The sequence below is a fragment of the Arachis ipaensis genome, chromosome B4 (genome assembly GCF_059453495.1).
Source record: "Arachis ipaensis isolate K30076 ecotype BB chromosome B4, ASM5945349v1, whole genome shotgun sequence".
Lineage (NCBI taxonomy): Eukaryota > Viridiplantae > Streptophyta > Magnoliopsida > Fabales > Fabaceae > Arachis > Arachis ipaensis.
Genome location: NC_142439.1, coordinates 125305606 through 125320732, shown reverse-complemented (window position 1 = coordinate 125320732; position 15127 = coordinate 125305606). Strand labels below are relative to the sequence as shown.

The following is a 15127-nucleotide window of genomic DNA, read 5'->3' as shown; positions in this document are numbered from 1 at the left end:
GTTATTTATTTATGTTTTGTATTCATATTTAATTTGATATTTTCATATTGTTACTTTTATTAATAAGCTTATTATTTTATGTAATTATTGACAAAAATAAATACTAAAAAATATAATAATAATAATAATAATATAAATTTAAATGCTAATATCCTTTCAAAATTAATACCAATATGATCATTTAACATAATCATTGAATATTACTTGACTTATAAATGCCAAATTAGCATTTTATTATATGTGCAAAGTTTAAATTTGATGTCTTGATATTATAAAATATTTTATACAATTATTAAATTACATTTATTTTTTATGATAATTTATATAGTTATTATAAAATATAATTATTTTTATTGATTTCACACGCATAATTAAATATATGTATATTGTTTTTCCTGAACAATTGATTTATTCATTTATTGTGTATATGAAAACTAAATTAATTCCACATTTATGTGTTTGTGTGAACACTAGTGTCTATACAATTGGTTGTTACTGTTGCAAGTTATTCCAGCACTTTCACCACTTACTTCCACTATAGTTTTGACTTTTTGTGGGTATGGTTAGTTGCGACTAGGGGTGGCAAACGGGCCTAAACCCGCCGGGCCGGCCCGCGTAACCCGCCAAAAAAGGCGGGCCGGGCTGGAAAATTGGGACCGCCAAATAGCAAAAGCCCGCTTAACCCGCACCGCTTAAACCGCTGGTTTTGGCGGGCTTTGGCGGGGCGGGGCGGGCTTCCCCGCCGGGCTTAGTCTTTTTTTAGCAAGGGGTATTTTTATAATTTTTTTTACCAAAACCCAACTTCCTCAACCCAACTTACAAGAGAATGAAGATGAAAATTGGGTATTTTAGATTATGTTTGTTTTGTTTTAGAGACAATATTGTTAATTATGTTTTGGATTATGTTTATTTTGCTTTGGAAACAATATTTATAATTACAAAGACTTTAATGTTTGTGAATACAAAAATTATAATTTGTTTATACTTTTAGAAATTATAATAGTTAAAAGTAAAAAACAAAAGAGATTTTTTTATATCTTTATATATATTATTTAATAGTTAAAAGTAAAAAAAAAAAAAAAAAGAGGATATTTGGCGGGCTTAGCCCGCCGGCCCGCCAGCCCGCCGTTAGGCGGGACGGGCTAGGATTCTGGGACCGCCTCACTAGGCGGGGCGGGGCGGGCCAGCCCGCCAAATGGCGGGCTTCTGGCGGGGCGGGGCGGGGCGGGGCGGGCTTCCCCGCTTGCCACCCCTGGTTGCGACCACCATTTATAATCCTTCATGGTTCTTGCATATATATTAAATGATACTGATGATAATTAAATACTACTATTAATAATAATAATTAATAACTACGATTTAACTAACTTATGTCTTAAACACACGTTTTAAAAATATAATAATAAAATTTTTTAATATTTTTAATTATTCAATACATTAAAAATGTAAAAAAAAAAGGTTACAATAATTTTTATAAGATATTTTTTATAATATGCTTAATTTATATCCTTAAATTAATAAAACTTTAATAATTAATAACGATAATATTAAAAAAACTAAAAAATTTAAATTTATCTTATTTAATATTTATTAATTTTAGCAATAATTAATAAATATTAAATAACATAAATTTTGAATATTTTTAACTAATTTTTTAGTTATTAAATATTTTTAAAATAATAATGTATTTTAGTTGTCTGTTAACCTTAGTTGAATTGAAGTGGTCACCACTCACCACCAACATATTGAAATGACAATTTTGACCCTTGGGATGATTCATGATTGGATGACAAATCAGTTTTTGGATGAACAACTAAAAGGCAGTATCTAAAACAGCGGAGGACATGACATTTGACGCGTTTTATGTTTTTGTTTTTGTTTATTTAATATCAAACGCGCTTTTCCCGATTCTGCTGAGCCAAACTATAGAGTGTGAAATAAACCAATCATTATCATGATTTAAACATAGGCAAATGCTGTAGTGTAGAATGAGCTTCTCTATGCCTATATTTTCCATCGATGACCAAAAACTGATTATAGAAATTTGGAATATGCAATGGCAATATGGTCATTAGAGTTTTACTTTTTAATTTTTTTATTTTTTTCCTCTCTCTAATTGGTTTTGAGGGGAGTATAAGTGTAAAGCATATTACCTCTCCTAGTCCTCAAAATATCACACATGTGCTAGTGACTTTTTATATTTTGTCTTTGTTTTTGTTTTTGTGTTGTATTTTAATGTCAGTTTAGATAAATAATTTAATTAATTTTCTAAAAAAAAATAATTTAAACAATAAATATTTATATTAAAAATAATTTATAAATAAATTATTTTATATTTAATTTTTTAATTCTAAAAATATTGTTCATAAATACTTAAATAATTTTTTATAAAATTACAATTTAATTTTAAAAATTACACCAAATATTAATATTACTATATTTCATAAATTAAAAACTCAAAAAAATAACTTTTAAAATTTTTTAAACGGACCCTAAGTTTCTTTCCTTGGAATAATGCATGACAATATGACATTACCTTGCTGCATGGAAAAGCAAAGCATGTTTTAACCATTAGTTGACATAAAAAATATGCAAGTGACCAAGGAAAAATAATAATTGAATTGCTAAGCTTTTGATTATGGTGAATTATATGGTAAAGATGTAAGTTTACATATCTTTTTTTTTTATGGAATAAAAGAGAGATTGAAAAAGCTAGGATCCATATTTTGAACAGCAATAAAATAATAAAAAATAACTATAAAAGGAATTTATATTCTCTTTTTATACAACTTTAGTCTATATAGTAGAAGGCCCCTTTAATTATTTGTTCTATGTTTGACTGAAACAATCCTTAAGGATACTGACAAGTGACAACTTAATTTAGTGACCACTAACTGACTCTTGGTATCTTAGACAGATACATAATCTTAGAGTGAATGCCAAATAGCAAACCTAGGGTTATGAAATTTCCAAATAGACTGCTAAGAAATTGAAAATAGCAAACAATATGATTCACTGACCTTTCAGTTTATTGTGGTTCATCTGCATGGTACTACTGGTGTCCGTGGTGCGCTTTAGTTTGGTTTTGGTAGGAAAAACAATCTGATCCAATCGTATAGAATTCAATTGGATTGGTTTGGTTCAGTTTTTTTGTCCAAAGCTAACCAAACCAAACCATATTGAAATGGATTGGTTTGGTTTTTTGGTTTTTAAACGTTAAAAAACCAACCTATCCTAGTCATAATCCGTGTACTAAAAAGGTTCTATCTTATTTTCAACCAGTAATAGACACTAAAATACCAAAACAAGTTTAATTTCACAAATTCACACACTAAAGTCATACAACACAATAACTAACATAATTGAAAGTTCAATAAATCATCATAGGTCCACAACAAGAAAGCAAATATCATCAATCTGTGTTGAAAGTCAATTACAGGTGTAGCAAATACAATGTCACTTGCATTACAAAAATAAAAGCATCGTCATTGATTAAACCTGCATCAGAAATGGAAGAGCAGAGCAAACTAGGCACTTAGGCAGTGTCTGTTGCTGGTTGAGTCACCCCAAACTTCACCAATAGTTTATTCAATGCCTCTGGGGAGCAAACTTCATACTTGACCTTTCCAGAAGGTGAGAGGAAAACCTCTGCTAATTCTATCTTCTCTGAGGTCAAGCTTGTGCTGTCCATAGTCTTGCTTAATACCTTCAATGCAAGTTGCACGGCTTCTTCCCTCGTAATGTCATCCTTGTAGTCCTGTTTCAGTATTGACTGAGCCGCCTGGTTGTTTGCACCGATAGCTCCTGCTTTCCAACCGCCATAGTTTCCACTAGGATCACTCATGTAGAGTTGAAAGCCAAAGTTTTTTTCCCAACCTGCAAACAGGAATGAGACCCCAAATGGTCGAAGACCACCGAATTGGGTGTATCCTTGCTTAGTATCACAAAGAGACTGAACCAACTGTTCAACAGGCATGGGCTCTTGGTAGGCATATGTGTAGCGTTGTGCTTGGACCCTAGCTGTATTGATGAGGATGTTGGCATCCGACATTATCCCGGCAACAGCACATGCAACATGATCATCAATCTTGTACATTTTCTCGGTGGATGAAGAGGTTTGCAGCAGCTTGGATGTTACCTTCTTTTCGCCAACCAACACGACACCATCTTTTGATAAGATCCCTATGGCAGAACCAGCATTTCCAATAGCCTCCATTGCATACTCCACTTGATAAAGACGTCCTTCAGGGGAGAAGATTGTTGTACGGCTATCATATCTTCGCGACATTTTGATTCCCTGACTTCTAGTTTAAAGGAAACACTAAAGAAGAGAGGAATCAATAATGTATTTCTTAGTAACAGAAAAATCAAAAATCAAAAGATCTAAGCTTTTGATACTTTTCTCTATGCAAACCTACAAGATCTGCTAAAAGCAAAGACTAGACAAAGATAGCAAACCATATGCAAAACATGAGTGCAGTGACAATGAACTGAATACCAATTTTTATTATCATGAAGCATTAATAAAATATCAAGGTTTTTGAAAGAGAAAAAAATTACAAGGGGTATTTTTATCCAATCAACATTACTACAGACAAGTGTTCCATTGACATTAAAAGAGAACCCTGAAATCTTGAAATTTTAGAGTATAGGTATGTATTTTAGTGAAGGACTCTACCCAAGATAAATGTGATCTATGTTAGAACAGTCGTTCAAGCTTCCCTCAACCAGAAACTAACTTCCCGCCATTTCCATTCTCCCTAGCTATAAAATAACATTATTAAAAATTGAATATATAATTTCAAATACTTCAAATTTGAGACAAATTTAAGACAAAAAATACTTCAAATTTGGATGATTGCACCTACTAACCAAAATCATAAAAGTTTAATGAATTAGGGGGATAATAACTATAACCGAAAGAAGAATTGTTTACTTAAATGGCTCGGATTATAAACGTGAATGTTCTTCAGGAATAAGTTTTGCGTATTTGTTTTCAAATATTGCATTTATTTTTTGTTTTAGAGAGACAAAGTACCATACAGCCGAAGCAAAGAGAGCGTCAATTAATCAGCAAAGAAAAATCGAAGAGCTTGAAGCGCAATTGAATGAGGAAGAGGATGTTATAACAGATCTTAGGATAGAGTTGAAACAAATATACCATGAGTTGGAGAAGACAAATAATAGTCAGAAATTTAATAATAATCAACTCTATTAACTTGGAACAAAAACAGATCCCTGTTTACTCAAAACAAAAACACAGGCCCTTGCTAATTCAGAAAATTAACAACAATCAACTCTATTAACCCAGAAAATTAACAACAATCAACAATTAACTCAGAAAATTAACAATCAACAAAACAAAATTAACTCAGAGATAAATTGAGAAAATATTTCTCTCAGAAAAATGATTCAAAGAAACAGTGAACTAGGGGCGAAGAGAGTGAGCTTACAGAGGGAGAGATGCCAAGGAGAGAACGAACCACCGAAACGCCGAGAAGAGGACGACGGCGGTGGAGAAACGAAGAGCGCCGACGAGAAAACGAACGTGCCCGGGGGTTCTTTGCACGTGAGCGATGTCGACCTGAGAAGTAGGAGGCTCGGTTGAGGCTAGTCCGGCAGCGACGGCACCCTCTGGCCGACGGGAGTAACTCGGCGATGGAGAAGGTAGAGGTGAGTCTCTGATCGGGGAGTGAGAGGGGACCTTTCTGTTCCAAAATTGAAACGGCGCCGTTTTGGGGAGAGAGGTATTTTTTTAGAATTCGAACCGGTGACCCTCTAAAACCGGGCCGGGCCGGTCCGGTTCGGTTCTCCTCCTCTTTTGTATTATTTTATTTTAAAATTTGGAAAAATATAAGGTACCAACATATTATCTGCCAACTTCTGCCAATTCTTATTTATAATTGTATTTTATAGAAGTGTGTTCGTGGCTGTGTCTAATAATTAATATATTTTAAATACATATATAAAAAGACACATCCAGAAAATATATCTATAAAGACACTTCTATTAAACACAGTTATAAAAAAGACATTTTTATTAGACACATCCACTGACACACTTTCATGAAACACAATTATAAATAAGAGTTGGCAGAAGTTGGCAGATATGCTATTGGTAACATAGCGGAACCGTTAAAATTTTATATAAGTAAAAAGTTATTTGATAAACAAGTATTTTTGTTACCAAATTTTTAAAATGTAAAACACTTTTTTAAAACCAATAAATAATTTTTAAGAAACTAGCATGATTTTTTACTGTTATAATATTATTTTTGTATATATAATTATTTATAAATTTTTATGTTATTTTATAATTAAATAATATTAACACTAAAAAAAATAATATAAACTGTTATATGAGTTTAATTTTGGATGCATCAAAATATTTTTAATTTTTTCTTTTTTATTTTACAAAATGATTTGAGACAATATCAAAATTGAGAATAAAAAGACAATCTTAATTCTTAAACAATGATTAAGATATGGTAGAATCTTATTGTTGTTAGAATTTTATCAATCTTTCAGAGAGAATGGCTGAATTTATTTGATAGATATTGCTTGCAATATCAAATAATTATGGTAGCTGATTTTAGTATACACGTAGCATTATTCATCAAATAATTATGAGATTAGAATAATTAGTAAGTATAATTACATTTAATTTGCATCAACATCCATGATAATGATATCTTGCCCAAATCAAAATGAAGATGAGAAGGTCTTATATAAGCAAATGAATCTTTTGCTAACATTTATTTATTATTCTTAACAAATGTTTAGAAGATTAATTTAATCAATTAACATTTGGTTTGTTTAAAGGATTTGACATTTATAACATTAAACAATGTGTTGGGTGCTTTTCTCTTTAAACTCAAAAAAAAATAATTAATATTTTTTATTATTCAACTTACCATCCAATTTATACTAAATTATCAATAATTCACGATACCAATTAATTTCATTCAATACTATTATAGAGGCATTTAACTTAAATTTTCACATAATTTTAAATAGTGTTTACCTGAAACTAAAATTCGTACCTTATTGATGATGGTTTTTTAACTCTTGAATTTTTTTTTTGGATAGACCTAAGCCTCAATTAGCACCACCAAACTTTCACCAAGTGCTCCACAAGCAACCCAAACGTCAAACCCGCACAATCAACTCAACTCAAGCACGCCAATATCCTTAATCAATCTAATTAAACAATTTAAATACTTTCAAGTTAGGATTTTCGCATGTAATTAAGAAAAGTAAAGGGAAAGAGTTCCATTACCTTGTACTACTTAACCTTGGATTAGGGGTGTACATGGGCCGGGCCACACCGGGTTTGGCCTGACCCAGACCCGACCCGAAATATAGACCGAGCCTAATTTCATGACCCTAACCCGACTTTAAACCCGATGAAACCTATGCATCTTCGGGTCGGGTGAAAACCGGATAAAAATTGGGTGAAAACCGGGTCTTCAACATGTAAAAATCACCTAATGTCCAATCATTATTTCACAATTCACATAGTAAAATTCACTTAAAAAATTATAACAAGAACCAACCATTTTCTAAAATTAAAACATAACCACAATCAATACTAATATTGTCTAATAACACCAAATATTTAAATCAATACAAATAAGACAATATTATGAATTAGTCTAAAGTCTTATGCGTTTTAAACATAAAACATTAACTTATAGTCTTATAATGACTAATAACACAAAATATTAAGGTTTACAATACTTAAATTTCACATAAGAATAATCATCATCCATCACTAATAACACAAAATATTAATTGTGTACGATAACCGGGCCACCGGGCCGAGTTCGGGTGACCCGAGCTATGACCCGGACCCGACCCGAAATAATGACCGGGTCTATTTTTGAGACCCTTACCTGACCTTAGACCCGATGAAATCACACTAAATTAGCCCCTAAAAGGTTCGGGACCGGGCCGGGTCTTCGGGCCGGGCCGGGCCATGAACACCCCTACCTTGGATTAAAACTCCGTTGTGCTTGAGCTTTCACTAAAGTATCAAAATCGCAAAATTTTAACATTAAACCCCTTTTCAAAAACACAAAATCAAAGAAAAAACAGAAAATGGGAGAAGAATTTCAAAATTTCTTACCACAAAAGTTAGATGGAAACGAAGAGGAAGCAAAAACGAATGTGTAGCCGCAAACGAATTGTCAATTAGAGATCCGAATTGAGAGAAAAGTTTATTTGAATGAGTGAAGTGAATAGTAAATTATGACTCTCCTTCTCTTCCTCTCTTCGTATATCTCTTAAAATGGAGGGAGGGGGGAGGGGGGAGGGAATGAATGTGATTTAGGTGTATTAGGGTTTATATATCATGGGCTTAGATTTTGGTGAGTCTTGTTATAATTTTTAGTCCGTTGGTCCTACCTTGAGCCAAAATCTTTAAGATAAGTGTTTGGATTTTTATTCTAAATATTTTTCTCATTATTTTTACAGTTTTAGTTTTCTCACATACAGTACCGGATAGGGATGGCAAAATTCTCCGAGATGCGGGGATCCCTACGGGGACTGCCCCGAATGGGGATCCGATTGTGGGGAATTTTCCCCGCGGGGATGGGGATGGGGGACAAAATTCCCCCGAAGCAGGCGCGGGGACCCGAGCGGGGATCCCCGCCCCATCCCCGCTATTCCCCGAAATTTATGAATTCCTTAAATTATCTTATTTCTCATATATGTTTTTTAGTCATTTCTCACACACACATATATAGAAACCCAAAACTCCTAATCTTTATTTGCATAACCCTTCTTCAATTCAGAGATCCCTAAGGCTGTCCATACTCCATCTAACCTCTCTGCAGCCACCCCCTCGTCACCCTTCTCACCGAATCGTCACACCTCACCGTGCCATCACCCTTACCGTGTCGTAATTTCTATTTGCGGCGCTCTTTTTCATAACTCTGCCGTCGTGTCCATTCTCCTCTCTGTTGCCACGTCTCTTACCTCGTCCACTGCTTTGTCCTTTGACTCGTCGTTGCGTCCCCCTATTGCGTTATTTCGAGAGAAGTCACCATCGTATCATTTAGACTTTTTGTATAAAATCTTGCAGTTTTTGTATAAGATAGATACTTGCAGCTCTATTCATATGGAAATTAATAATTAGTTAGAACTATTATGTAGATGGGGAATGGGGTCCCCGCGGGGAATGGGGCCCCGTGGGGAATGGGGATGGGGAGCAATATTCCTCCACGGCGGGGAATGGGGCGGGGATGGGGAGCAGGGAGGCATCCCCCGCCCCTGCCCTGCCCCATTGACATCCCTAGTACCGGACAGACTTGAGCTGGTACAGTTAATTTTAACGCCGATACGTATTTTTCGCAATTAAATTATATTTTTGAGCTCAATCTATTTTCTAAGTTAAATTTTCACCAATAATTTTCCAAACTAAAGATTTTAAATTTCTAACACCCTTAGCTCACTTTTAATTTATTAAATAATTATTTATTATTTATTCAGATCTTATATCTTACCCACCTTAAAAAAATTTATCCTCAAAATTTTGATCACTAAAAGAAAAACAAGTGAGAGTAGCTTTTCTTTACCTCAACTCCTAGTTCATCAATTCTCTGCTGATCTTGGAATGCAGCAAACTGTAAATTCGAATCAATCGCGTTCACCTATATTAACAACACATCCCAAACCATATCTCTTTCACATCATAACAGTTCTGAAGCCATCAAAATCACCATATACTTGTCATCATTAGGTTTCGACCATCAAGGACTATACCTCTTTCAACTTTCAAATATTCAATATACTCAGATACCAAGGTAACACCTTTAAATTTATATCCAAGACTCATAAATCTTCTTTTCAAATGAGTAACTTCTCCAAATCATATTCGGCGGGGTCTAAGGATTACTAGAAGTTTCAGGCTCAACTTTAGATTCAATTATAGGGTCCTTCTAGTTTTATCTCAATATCTATATTCAAATTTTGGGATCTAAAGATTATACACTTTTCACCATATTGATGATCTAACCCACTTCCATCATGCTTCTCTGATTGTTTATCATTAAGAATCTAATTATTCATCCATTTCAACCAAAAATCTTCTTGAATCTCTTTATCTCACTAACTAAACATCAGCGACCTTTGCTTCAGCTGTATGAGTTCTAATTCCTTGGTTGTCTCCACCACCAAGTCCATTACCGCCTCCATTACCATTTCCAACTTGTCGTCCCAACCTATTAGCAGTAGCTTGCATGACAGCAGCCATGTTTTTCCAGAGTGACCATAAAATCAACCGAATTAAGATTATTTATCGGTACGGGATTGCCGCCATTTGGGTCTTGTTGGTGCGAAATTTATAACTCACAAACTAACCGGCAAGTGCACCGGGTTGTACCAAGTAGTACCTCAAGTGAATGAGGGTTGATCCCACGAGAATTGATGGATCAAGCAACAATGATTGAGTGATTGGCTTAGTCAGACAAACAGAAAATGGTATTTTGAGAATTCAAAAGTATTAACAGTAAATTCAGAATATCAGAAAGCAAGCAGTAAATTGGTATGAATAATATGAGAGAAAACATTTAAGGTTTCAGAGATATTTATTTTTCGGATTAACTTTTCTTACTAACTATTTTAATCATGCAAGATTCAATTCATGGCAAACTATATGTGACTAAACTTTAATTTCTTAGACCTTTTTAGTCTCCTCTAACCTTTATCAACCACCAATTTCTTGGTCACTTGATTTCAATTAGAGGGTTAAGTTCAATTCTAGTTTATATGCCACAGAAATCCTAATTACCCAAATATAAGAGGATTATATGTCACGTATCCCGTTAAGTCCAGATAATTAGAAATTTAGGAGAAATTATTTTCAAGCTGTTGTTCAAGCAAAGAGCTTTTCCAAGTTTTATAAGAACTCAATTAGAACAAGGGTCATACTTCCGTTCCACCCAAATTCATAAGATAAAGAACAAAAACAACTCTTGAAACTGAAATCAATACATGAATTAAAATAGAACAGTAATAGTATTAATCCATAGAATAAACAGAGCTCCTAACCTTAACAGTGGAGGTTTAGTTGCTCATGGTTTAGAGAGAAAACTAGGTTCTGTAAAACTGTAAAGTACAGAATGAGGTGTGAGAGAAGAGTTGAGCCCGAAGGGCTGATTCTTTTCCCTTTTATATCTAATCCTAATTAATTTAAAATATATTTTCTAAAACTAAATAATATCTTTTCCTATTTTAAAATAAAATAAAGTTTTAATCAAAATTAATTAAAATCTTCGTGCAGCTTTTTATTCTGCGTGGGGACTATGACTATCTTGAGGAGTGGCGCCTAACTTGGGAAAACAGGTGCCTAACTTCACGCTGAACTCCTCTTCTAGCGCCTAACTTCGTAGTGCCCGAAGTGAACTTTCCCTCCTGCGCCTAACTTTGAAATCATGGCGCTTAACTTGGAAAATTCCAAGTTAGGCGCCACCTTGTCCGTACAGAATGAAGAAAAAAGGCATACTATTATATATCGTTGGAAAGCTCTAGAAGTTAACTTTTCAATGTCACTAAAATCACGTCAATTAGACCTCTGTAGCTCAAGTTATGTCCGTTAGAGTGCAGGGAGGTCAGGATTGATAACATCATCCACTTTCTGCCTCGTCTTCTATAAAACTCTGTCAAATTCATCTAAATGCTACCTGAAATAAACAGAATTATGCAAAACTCAAGGTAGTATTTATAGTGGCTAAGAAGTATTTAAATCTTGATTAAACTCACAAATTTGAATGCAAATTCACTAGGAAAAGATAGGAAAGATGCTCACACATCACAACACCAAACTTGAATTGTTGCTTGTCCTCAAGCAACCAAAACTAATATAGGCTTAGTATGTGAATTTGCATGAGAAGTGAGTGTTCAATTAAACTCCTATCTCTTCTTAAAGTGGGGTTTATACACTACAATCCTGAATAGTTTTAGTATCTCACTATACTTTGAATAAGAGGAATGTCACTGTCATTTAGAATTAGAGTCCGGATAATATTATGAATTCTCTAGCCTTTATACTTTTGTTTAATCCTTGAACACAGCAAATTTTCTTTCGTTCTCTTTTCTTTAGCGCTTTGCACCTTGAGTCTAGCCGTGACTTTAAATACTTTGTCTCAAACTTTACTTGATACAAAAATACCACAAGCACTTGACTGGGAAACTCTCTTTTGGTTCTGATCTTTTCTTTCAGTTATTCCCAAACAGTGGTGCTCAAAACATTTGGCATACTCTGTTAAATATACTCGATCTCGACTCTTAGTACTCTGTCTCGAAAGAGGGTGCCTTTCCACCTTCCCCACATCCATACTGCAATAAGAGTGAAAATCCTTCATCCTCGCCTTATCTATTCGCTCCGGAATATAGTACTCACCACACTCTTGAGATATAGTGCCCGCCACTCTTGTGATCCTTCTTTTTCTCTAGCTTTGTTTCCAAGTTTTGATAAGTGTTTTCTTCTTGTTGGATTGATGTTCTCTTTCATATTGTTTGCTTTATCTGAGCTTGTCCAATTTGCATTCTGACATGCTATACTTGTCCAATATAAAAACTGGTTTGGCTTGTTTATTTCTTTTTTTTTTAATTGAAATGAGCCTGGACTAAATATGGTTGATTTTTTGTTTATTTCTTTTTTTTTTTAACTAACAAATTTAAACCAAATTTGGTTGAGTGACTAAATATGTTACTTCTTCATATATTGTACTCGGATTTAAATTTTGGCGATGACCAAGTAGTAAATAGAATTCTTAAATATGTGTGTTAGTGTATGATGTCTAGAATTAGAGGTTATCCAATCCATCCGACAAAAAAAAAAAAAAAATCAAATTTTGACTTTTGACCCAATCAAATATTTGTCATCAGATTATAATATTAAAATTATTATTTTCTAATCTCACATAATATATATATAAATTATTATTGTTCCTTTTAATAATCCTATAGCAAAAAGTATTTTTGATTAAATTATAAAAAATTTATTGTTAAATATTATAATCTCATTATAATGATAAATCTATAAATTTAACAAAAAAAATTATTATATTAATTCTTTAATTAAATAATATATAATAATAATAATAACAATGTGTTATTTAACACATAATAAATTAAATTATGATCATACATACTATTATTTTTTTTTTAATAATTAGGGGCCAAAGGCCCAAAGAAACAAAAGCACTAAATAGCCATTATTCTTGTGAACAAGAACAAAGATGAAATACTTTATTTGAGAATTAAACTGAACAAATTTATTATAAATTATTTAAATATTTCGCTTGCTTATTGAATGTTTATCATGTTTTATTCAAATCATGATTAGTGTTTGGTTCAGTGATGTTGTTGATTTTGATTCACTTGATTATTGTATGTTCACTTGGGTTCTTTTGTATGCACAAAAATATTTTTCTTATTGATTAAATGTTTATTACATTTTATTCAGAACATGAATAGGGTTTGATTTATTTTAACTGCTAATTTTCATTCACTTTTTGTATCCCTTTCAGGGATTAATAGTCTCCCAGATGAGGGTTTACGCTGGGACAGAACCCTTAATAGAGGACGGAGACGGAAAAGAAGCAGAGTATATCAGACTGAATAGTCAACGTACAAGATAAAAATCTTTCTCTTCTATAGAGCTATTTTTAGTATGTTTTATTTTGTATACTATTAATTGTATTTTACTTAATTCTTGCTTAGCTATGATTGTACAATATACGTCATGAAATAGCTTGAAATAATTGATCCTTGAAAGATCAAAAAAGGAAAGAGGTATCAATATAAAGTTTGGACACAAGTAAGTAGTTTATAAATTAATGAAATTTTTTATTTCTTATTCAGTTGGGTTCATTTCTTATGTAACTAATTTCTTTCAATTGAAATGTAGAAAGAGATTGATGCCTTCATTCTTAAATATGGTCCAAATATTCTGTTCCACAAACTGAACAAAATTAGAGACCAAGTGATTCGGACATCTAAAGCAATAAGACTTCCGAAGCCATCTGCTGTCCTCTCCAACCCTTATTGTAAATTCACGTATGGGATATATATATAGTAAATAGGTTATACTTTGTTTGACTGGTTGTAATTAATACTATTTTGTTTAACTTGTTTAAAAAAGCAAACACTACTTCTTTCAATGTATATATGAATATTAATGTAAATATTATTAGAAATCTAATGTTTATATATATATATATATATATATATATATATATATATATATATATATATATATATGATTCAAGATGGATTAGTCTTTGTTCTGTTGTGTATATATATATATATATATATGTTGGAACTGTTTGGCTGCTGTTTTATTTCAGGTTCATAGTGAATGAAATCAGGGTATTTATCAAATATTAAAAGTCCCAAAAACACAAATGAACCGAAATTAATACACTGGGTGAACCAAAAAAGTGCATATATCAATATAGTAGAGAGATCATTTAAAAAAAATGTATATATCAGTATTCAGTTTCAGAAACACCTGAACTCTTTGACATAACAGAATAAATTTACTATTCAATAAACAAAAAAGTGACTATTCAATAAAGAATTTCAAAAGCTAATATCAAACACAGAAAAGTGACTATTCAATAAAGACTAACACCACTCAGAAATTAACCCTCCTATAACTTCAGTGAACCGAAATTTGCTCATACATGAATGAAAATTTATGTTAATAAAAACTTAAACTCCTGTAATCCTCTTCGGGATAATTCATATCCAGTGCATTGTAAAGGCTGGAGCTTGACTGAATTGTTGATCCGCCGTCTAAAAGATTCAAATGCAAAAGAGAAAATAAATCATATATTAGCAAAATGCATAAATGAATTTTCCCCTAATCGAAAGCAAATCGATTTTACTTCGCTTGGAGCTAGCTTTTTCTTTTTTTTCGTGGCATTTGATATTTTTTTTTCAGGTTTAATCCCAGTCTGTTCTTGGGCCGGCCTCTTGTTCTAACACATGGCGGGCTTTGAAGGTCGTTCACGTTGCTCAATGTCGCTTTTTCGTGGGATAACAAACTTTTTCCTTTGCTTCTCTCTTGATATTCTTGCATCTCGGCCATCACATTGTCAAATGTCCGTTGCAGAATT

General features: G+C 32.8%; 1 protein-coding gene across 1 annotated transcript; it reads right to left on the bottom strand.

The window, feature by feature from the left end:
* Nucleotides 1–3332: 3332 nt before the first annotated feature.
* LOC107639720 (proteasome subunit alpha type-4) lies at nucleotides 3333–5729 on the bottom strand. The gene is made up of 2 exons (XM_016343290.3): nucleotides 5454–5729; nucleotides 3333–4321 (listed from the first exon to the last, which is right to left on the bottom strand). Exon 2 carries the CDS (start codon nucleotides 4286–4288, stop codon nucleotides 3536–3538), a length of 753 nt encoding a protein of 250 aa, XP_016198776.1. The 5' UTR covers nucleotides 4289–4321; nucleotides 5454–5729; the 3' UTR covers nucleotides 3333–3535.
* Nucleotides 5730–15127: the final 9398 nt, after the last annotated feature.

Excerpts from the sequence above, each read along its gene's own strand:
- LOC107639720 (XM_016343290.3), bottom strand. The coding sequence starts at position 4,288 with ATGTCGCGAAGATATGATAGCCGTACAACAATCTTCTCCCCTGAAGGA.